This window comes from Trichechus manatus, unplaced genomic scaffold (genome assembly GCF_000243295.1).
Source record: "Trichechus manatus latirostris isolate Lorelei unplaced genomic scaffold, TriManLat1.0 scaffold00014, whole genome shotgun sequence".
Lineage (NCBI taxonomy): Eukaryota > Metazoa > Chordata > Mammalia > Sirenia > Trichechidae > Trichechus > Trichechus manatus.
Window position 1 is genome coordinate 24,935,150 of NW_004443950.1, and position 8,866 is coordinate 24,944,015.

The following is an 8,866-nucleotide window of genomic DNA, read 5'->3' on the forward strand; positions in this document are numbered from 1 at the left end:
CTTTATTTCCTCATTTATTGTTTCCTTATTTTCTAATAAAACTTAAATTTATTAATGTTTCTTTACCTAATAAATGTTTTCTAATTTTCCTTTATTTTCGCTCACGTCTGCGTTTCTCTTGGAAAGCCGTGCATCATTCCATCCTTATCTGCCTTTCACATACTTCAGACTTACTAGACCAGTCATTCACGACCGAGGAAGGACGGTCAGAGAGGCACGGGAGAACTGGGAGGGAGGGCGGAGAAGCGTGTAGATCCCAAAAACACGTTCAATGTTACCACTGCTCGGGGTCTTGTAGCCATGGCAGTTGATGTATTTTGAAATTTCGGAAAACATAAAAGGATGCACATGTTTTTAAATGTTGATTCTCATAAGGGAGCATGAGTTAAAACAAGTTTGACAAACACTGTCCCTAAACCCATGTTGCTTTACACTAGAGTTGGGTAGCACAAGGAAACGTCAGCTCACACCTGAGCAAATCAAAATTCTAGGAATTCTTTGTCCTGAAGAAGATAATAATGAATAACATGCCCCTGCAGAATAATCTACTGACAACTTTAATCAAAATAAGTTTAGAATTTAAGTTTGACATACGCAAAGTAGGAAGTTTGCTACCTACCGAGAGCATGCCTATACTTATCACCAGAAGTAGGTCTACTTAAAAAGTTAACAAGCATTTCAGGCTTAATGATCTTATAAACCCGTTGCCGTCAAGTCGATTCCAACTCATGGCAACCCTACAGGACAGAGTAGAACTGCCCCATAGGGTTTCCAAGGAGCAGCTGGTGGATTCCAGCTGCTGACCTTTTGGTTAGCAGCCGAGCTCTTAACCTCTGTGCCAAAGTTCTTAGGTCACTTTCTTTTCAGCCACTTTTCATCCACAAGAAAGTCCACAGCCATAACCTTTTTTTTTTTTAACAACATTAGCAGGATTAATAACAGTAAAAGGGCAGATTATTAAAAATTGCAGGTCATCACTACACCACCGTTCTCAATGATTTCTGGGCCCATGGGAGCAGCAGAGTTGAAGGTTAAGGACTAGTCGGAAACTTCCTTAACCTGTTGGCAGCGGTCACCACGTAGAAATGTTTCTTGAGATAAGGAGAAAGAAAAGAAAAGGAAACGCGTGTTTTTAGACCAATTGCTTTAAGTAGAAACGATGAAAGAACTTAAACCTGTCTAGCCACTCAAATTTGTTTAAAACAGATAACCTAAAGGGGAAAACAAGCTTCCAGAATAATTACAGTAGGAAACTCACATGGTCTTCAGGGGCATATGTGGAGTAAACAGGAAGTGAGAAGAGATGTCATCCTGCCCTTTTGATGTGAAAAATGGAGCACCCTAGAACAGTGTTTTTGGAATCGTGGCCTCACAACCCACCAGCGGATCATGAAATCAAACTGGTGGGTTGTAACCAGAATTTTTTAATAATGAAACCAAACAGCATAGAATAGAAAATCTCAAAGCGCATCATACTCTGTTAGGGAAAACCTTGTGAAATTTCATTTCCGGTACGTGTGTACATATATACATATGCTTCCATGCTGGCTTCCTAGGTAAAGCGTTGTGTTTTTATTTACTACTGAGGATTTGGGAAGCCCTGGTGGTGCAGTGGTTAAGAGCTCGGCTGCTAACCAAAAGGTCGACGGTTCGAATCCACCAGGCGCTCCTCGGAAACCCTACGGGGCAGTTCTGCTCTGTCCTTTAGGGTCACTATGAGTCAGAATCGACTCGACAGCAACAGCTACCGAGGATTTGAGTCAGTATCAAAATGCTGGAAAGCCACTTCCCCAGAGGAACAGTTGCTTCTTGCTTTTAAGGTCGGTTTGTGTCCACGATACCAAAGAGTTCTGTTGCTAAAACATCAAAAAGCTTTTGAAGCTTAGGAGAGCTTTCCCGCCCCCGAATCTGAAACACGGAGGAAGCGGGCCCCAAACTATAAGTAGTCAGCTCCAGGAGCCTCACCACTGCCACCATCGAGAACACACGCTCGAAATCCCATGTCACTTCAAGTGGCCACATAAGTTCCAGTGAAATGCCACTTTTATGACAGTTATGCTTTGGTCTGTGGCATTTTTAATCAACAGCTTTTAACGGGAGGGAGTTTATTATAGATGGAATTATGTTCCCTCCTCGCCCCCAAAAATATATGTTGAAGTCCTAACCCCTGTACCTGTACTGTGACCCTGTTTGAAAATAGGAGTTACCTTCTGTTATGTTAATAGAGCCAACTGGAGTAGGGAGGGAGTGTGGGCGGGACCCAATGTCATGCAGTATAGTGACCCCGTAGGACAGAGAACTGCCCCATAGGTTTCCAAAGAGTGGCTGGGGGATTCAAACTGCAGACCTTTTGGTTAGCAGCCGAACTTTTAGCCACCTAACCAGAGAAGAGTGGATCCTAAACCTAATCTCTTCTGAGCTGTGTCTTGTAAAAAGAGCAGAACAGACACAGTGACACACAGACCGGGGGAAACATTTCTCTGTAAGCCAAGGAATGTCCAGGGATGCCCAGAGCTACCACCAAGGAGTGACCCTCCCCCAGAGCCGATGGCTCCATCTGGACTTCCAGCCGCCCAAACTGTAAGGTAATAAATTCTCGTTCTTTAAAGCTACCGCCTTGTGGTATCTGTGCTATGGTAGCAATGGGTAACAAGACAGAATTTTTTCTTTTTCCGAAACAATCTTTCCATTCAAAATCAAAATGTAAGTAATGGGGAGAGCAATGAGAGTCACATAACAATGTATGTATAAATTTTTGTATGGGAAAAAATAAAAATAAAATCAATATAGCTAATTTAAAAAAAATCAAAATGTAAGTAAAAGCTTAGCTACAACTCTTCAAAGGCTAGATTAAGGAGACAATTGCTATCTTTCCTAAAAGGAAGACAGAATACCTTCCATTTTCTCTGAGCCATGTATTTCTGCAGCAACAGTTGGGATTTGAGACGAACTTTGGATTCTGAAGCTTTGGCAGGTAGATTATTCAGCCAGTCGTGTTTCAGACACTGCGTGGCGCTCATTCTGCAGCTGTGAAATCAAACAGCAGTTGAGACCCTGGGCTGGGGCTGCCTTTTCTGGTTCTGCAAAGTCCATGCGGCTGGGCAGGAAGCGGAGTCGGGGAACAGGTTCAGCCTCTAGGCAGATTGGCGCCACACACCAAAAACGGACGCCTCGTGTCTAAAACTCCCCTCCTTAAAGCAAGCCCTGAGCAAAACGTTCCCTGCCCCTGCAGAGGGGCGTCTAGCAGTGATTAATCAGCACCTCTCAGAGAGGACTGGGAAGCTGAAGTGGGCGCGGGAAGGCCAGGAGGCTGCGGTTGCTGTGAAGAAGAAGAGGGACGTGATGCTGGAAAGGGCTGGAGCCCATTTCTCCCTCCAGGGAACAATGCCAGCCTGCTCACCTCATTCAGGAACAGTTTTTCTCTCACGTAACTTTTCACAATCAGAAGAAGCAAAATCATGAAAGTCGGGGAAATGTGGCCTGTCTCAGAGCCCAGACTCTTGGGTCTCACTCCGAGGTCATTTATAACCAAAAAGAAAACCCAAACCCGCTTCCGTCGAGTCAATTCCAACTTATGTCAGAGTAGAGCTGCACTCCATAGGGTTTTCAATGGCTACAATCTGACATAAAGGCCCCTGGGTGGCGCAAACAGTTTGCGCTCGACTATTCACCTAAAGGTTGTCGGTCCGAACCCACCCAGTGCTGCCACAAAAGAAAGGCCTGGAGATCTGCTTCTATAAAGATTATAGCTCAGAAAACCCTATGGAGCAGTTCTAGTCTGTAACACATGGGGTCGCCACGAGACAGAATGGACTGGAAGGCAATGGACTGTTTTCGTTTTGTTTTTATCTCACGGAAGTAGATTGCCAGGCCTTCCTTTCGAGGCACCGTTGGGTGGTTTTGAACCACCAACCTTCAGGTTAGTAGCTGAGGGCAAATCATTTGCACTACCCAGGTCATTTCTACCTCTGGTTGTGTCCAGTCACGACTTTATGTCTGAGTATCAAGAAACTCAGTGCAGCTCACTCAACCCTGGCCTTGATACAGCTGCTGAAGACAAAATCGGCCTTCATCACCAAGAAACTTTTCTGGTCTTTATTTTGGGGAATAGCATCTATATAAAGGAGCCCAGGTGGTGCAATGGTTAAATCAATCAACTGCTAACCGAAAAGTCGGCAGTTCAAGACCACCAGTGGCTCCGTGGGAGAAAGATGTGGCAGTCTGCTTCCGTAGAGATGTACAGCCTTGGAAACCCTATGGGCTGGTCGTGTGTCGAATTTGACTTGACAGTAGTGGGTTAGTTGGAGCATCTACGTACCTCAACTTTTTTTCAACATTAGTCTATTAAAAGTGATAACTTGGAAACAGGACCATTTTGTAAATATACTTCTGTCTAAAGCTCTAAATATTATGCTCCTCATTGCTTTGGAGTTGGTTTCCTTAGCTCCTTTCCCTGCTTCTTTTACTGCCCCAAAGAAGTAGCAGACTAGGACTCCTGAACAGAGCCAGGCCACGGGGAGGAAGGACCTTCAGCTTCCACAGCCCTGCTACCCCGCACCCAGCTACCCCTCACCCGCCTGAAAGTCCACAGTGCCCAAACCAGGAGTCATATGCCAGTGACAAGCTATAAAAGTACCTCTTCTCCTTGACCAGCAGCCGGGAAACAAAGTCCTTGGCCTCCTCCGACAGCCCTTCAAAGGTGTCCGCGTCGAAATCCCAGCTACAGTTCACGATGAAGTTCATGGTCTCCGCATCTGTTTCCCCTAGAAACGGGGACAGACCACTGAGTCTGCGGAGGAGAGAAAGCGCCATCAGTATGTGGATGCCAGGTTTGCCAACGCGACGGACGGAACAGAGGAGAAACCTACAGTGTTCAAGCAGGACTAGTCAGAACAAAGGGGGTTCCAAGTCCTGTGACTTCTCCACAGGAGAGATTCTGGTGGAAAGGAGAGAAATTTGGAGGCAGGAAGGGTATTCAGAATGAGTCTCCTATCATGCTCCCCTCTCTTTCCTGCCTCCTTGAAATATAGAGTAAATTGAGGCCCAACCCAATACATCCAGTTAGGTGTGTATTGATTTAATTTAAAAACAGCTTACTATGTCTCTGAGACAGCCAGACTGGGACAGATACGACCCAGGCCTCTGGGGCCAAAAGAAAATTGACTGTTTTTAGGCAGAAAGGCAGGACAACCTATCTGACTGGCCTTGAGCCCCCATTGCCCCGGCCTCGTGCGGCGTACCCATACAAAGCGTAGCAGTTACACTGTATGCTAATACCATATGGAAGCAAAGCGTGATTCTGTCAGGCCTCTGAGGAAACAACCACGGGAAGCCCACAGTGGAAGAGAGAGGAGGGTGTTTAGTTTGTACACCAAGCCCTTGTCAGCCCACAGAAAACAGGGAGAGCAGGGCCAGAAGCGACCAGGTTAGATCATGCAGCAGACAGCGTCCTGCCCTGCCTGTCCCCTGTCCTTTCTCCTGCAGTGTCCTCCAGGCCCCGGCCAGCACCTGCTTTTCTTTTCTGGAGGGCTTTCTCTCAAGCCGAAGCCTGCTTTACCTACCCAGCAGTGCCAGGGAATTAATGCCCGCCAGAATCAGCCCACTAGTAGTGACTGGTATAAGCACCCCTACTCCCTCACCCTCAGATGGAGTAACCCCGAAAGGCTGATCCTTCCACCTGGGCGCCAGTGTTCCCCAGCAGGCCTGAGCCCAGCTGCCCACAGAAGTACGTGGCTCCGTAACACACCCTGTATTGCCTGCTTTCCCTGATTCCTCTCACTTCCCCACTTCTCACTGGTGATTCCTGGGATTGCACCCCCCTCCCCAAATAAACTAAAATTCTTGCTGCTTCAGAGGGTGCCCACACTAAGACAGAAGGCCCTCCCCGCTGGGGAGCCGGCTGCCCGGACACTCACAGCATGTAGGTGATGACGCCCATGCTCCACATGTCAGTGGGGAAAGAAACAAACTCGTAGTTGACGACTTCCGGGGCCAGGAACTCAGGGGTGCCGAAGTTTACCTTCAGCTTCTCCCGAGGCTTGTACCTGGGGAACAGGGGTGCAGAGGGCTGTGGGAGTGTGTCCTGGGAGGAGATGCGATGCTGGGGCTCATTCCTGGTGGGAGGTGGACACTCCCCGGCCCTTCCTCACACCCCCTACACATGTGGTTTCCTGGGGGATCATCATGCCCCAAGCCCAAACTTCAGGCTTTCCCGAGTCACTGGGGATTCAGAAAACCACAGTCCTCCTTGGCGAGGCATCTGCAACCTGCAAAGGAGAGAAGATCAATCCGTCCTATTTGGCATGCCGCCGCGCGAGTGAGCACAGATAGCCAGAGGAGAGGCCCGGTGGAGGACTGCTTTCCTCAGCGCCCGGCGTCCTTGGAGGATGAAGTCAGAAAGAGAAAGCTTTCTGAACGTGAAGTCAGAGCAGGGCTGAGAGCTGATGGCTGAGCAGGAAGGAAGCAGCAAAAGGCATGTTTTAGAATCACTTTTTTTTTTTTTTTCCAACTGGGGACAAATAAGAGTTTATTGCAAATATGTCATCCAAATCTCAATGGGATTGGCTTCATTGAAAAACAACAGGAAAATATTAGACCTCTAGTAAATCAGCTGCAATATCAGACATTTGAATTTCAAAAATGTAGTACTCAAAGATTGCTAACACCACCATTTAAATCTCCACAGTGGTTTGTTCAAAATAAAAGTCACGCTACTTTTAGGAGTTATGGATAATGTAAAGAGAGGGTAAAAACAGCCCAAGACGCGTCAGTTTAGACTATTCATTAGAATCTATTTAACATTTATTGTGAAATCTCAAAGCAAAAGCAGATTTCCAAAATTTCACCAAATTATTTTCATGGACAATTTAACAGAATCAGTATAACACGTCTCAGCATCCACTACAATTAATTAATTAATCCATCAATTAATGACTACAAATTATTTGTTAATAAACCCTTTATTTTAAAATAATTGTAGCTTTACATACAAATTGCAAAGGTAATACAGAGACTTTTCATATACTTCTTACAACCTCCCCCTAATATTAGTTACTGATGATACATTTGTCAAAACTAAGAAACCAACATGAGTACAGTACTATTTTTAGTAGTGAAACTTTAATTGTATGATGTAGCTAACAATTATTCAAATAATGATATTAAGCACATAACATGCCCTTTTTGAAGGAAAAAAACCACCATTTTGACTAAATAATAATACCTTGAAATTAAGTTTTAGACGTATAGCCCTACATTGGCTTCTCTTCAGATGAATTGAAGATAAACTAATTTGGACAGAATTTATAATGAAATCTCAGATGAAAGCTGTTGTACCTTCCATGTTGAGATTAATTCTAATTTATATTAGGCACGGTGGCACCATTTTTTAAGTGCTACAGGACTCCAAGGAAGGTTGATTGGTGGAGACAGTTTTTCCAATAGGATTTTAATATACCTCAAGAATTTTTTTTTCTAATTCACTCAAGTTGTTCCTATCCCTAAATTTTTTTAACAAAACCAAAAATTCATTATTTGGCAAAAGATTTTTTTTCCTGTTTGTGTATTAATGTGTAGCTAAAATTATTTAAAACACATTTATATTTACATGTTATGAACGGCCCTTGTTGAAAAGAAGAGTTCATGAAATAGAGAATGTTCTGTAAAGCGCAGATTGTATAGCTGCCATATCCATGGCAACCAAGTAACTTGTTGAACCTGGTCCCCCAGGGGTAATATATTTCTTACTTGTGGAATGGTCTGCTGCTCTTGAGGCAATCAAGAAAGGAGAAACAAAATGTCCTTCCATGAAAACAAAACAAACTTAAATTCCACATAGAGGATCAGACTTTGGTGTCGGATCCAATTTTACCCTTGCGGGAGGTTTTACATTGGATCTATAATATGGGAGGCAAGATTTTGGGTTCTGATGCGTTTGTCTTTCAGAGAGATCTATTACTTTAGCCATTTTTGTAGGATCTGGAAGATTTTTTTCTCGTGCTTGAATTAATTCAGCTGAATCATTATCCGTTTGTTCGTTCATATCTCTACAGTGTGCTTCACCTGAGAGGTAGTCCTTGAATCCGTGGTCTGTGCTAGGATTTTAAAGAGTCAGAAAGGACTTCCAAAGTATCATTGTAACTTGCATCAAGGCAAGGCATATTAAAATGCTTGAGTATTAAATTTGTAATTCTTCTGTATCTATAATACGGTGAACCAAGGGAGGTGTTACTCATTGTGTCACAAAAGTTATCAACGCTGATCAGATTGTGTTTTCCCTTATTTTTCTGAACAACGAATGCAAAAAGCGCCATCACCCTCTTTAGGAAAATAACTGTGTCCATTTCTGAGTGAATTTTAAGAGGATCACATAACCTTTTGAGACTGAGGCAGCTCAGCTTCTTGTGTCCCTTGTCTCTTCGGCTTCTGTTGCCTGTGGCCTCTCGGCCCTTGGGCCTCACACCCGCATCTGCACTGCGGGGGCAAGTGTTCCAAAGCTCTGTAGCTCCACCAGTATAAGTGCCCAGAGGCACCCCACTCTGCCAGGAAGCCTCCTGCACACAGGCACTCAGCTCCCTCGCTCCGTGGGGCGGCCCCAGTGCCTTCTGGCACTGGTCTCTTGGTTCTGCTGCTGTTGGTTCTTTGCTGCTGCCGCTTCTCTGCCGCAGCCGCTTCTCTGCCGCTGGAGGTTCTCTACCACCGCCGCACATCTATCCATTCACAGTTTCAAAACCGCTTCCACATTTTAGGTATCTGTTAGAGCAGCACCGCACTCTCTCGGTACCAAATTCTGTCTCAGTCATCTAGTGCTGCCATAACAGAAACACCACAAGTGGATGGTTTTAACGAAGGGAAGTTTATTTTCTCA

The 8,866-nt window shown here is 45.0% G+C and overlaps 1 protein-coding gene across 1 annotated transcript in view; it reads right to left on the reverse strand.

The window, feature by feature from the left end:
- Nucleotides 1-543: 543 nt before the first annotated feature.
- The window catches only part of MYLK3 (myosin light chain kinase 3), a 36,236-nt gene continuing 27,913 nt past the window's right edge, over nucleotides 544-8,866 (reverse strand). The window contains exons 8-11 of the mRNA XM_004371689.2: nucleotides 5,916-6,113; nucleotides 4,637-4,789; nucleotides 2,895-3,027; nucleotides 544-1,091 (exon numbers count right to left, since the gene is read on the reverse strand). Of these exons, the coding sequence (XP_004371746.1) occupies nucleotides 1,032-1,091; nucleotides 2,895-3,027; nucleotides 4,637-4,789; nucleotides 5,916-6,113 (544 nt within the window). The 3' untranslated portion in view covers nucleotides 544-1,031. The remainder of the gene's footprint in view (nucleotides 1,092-2,894; nucleotides 3,028-4,636; nucleotides 4,790-5,915; nucleotides 6,114-8,866) is intronic.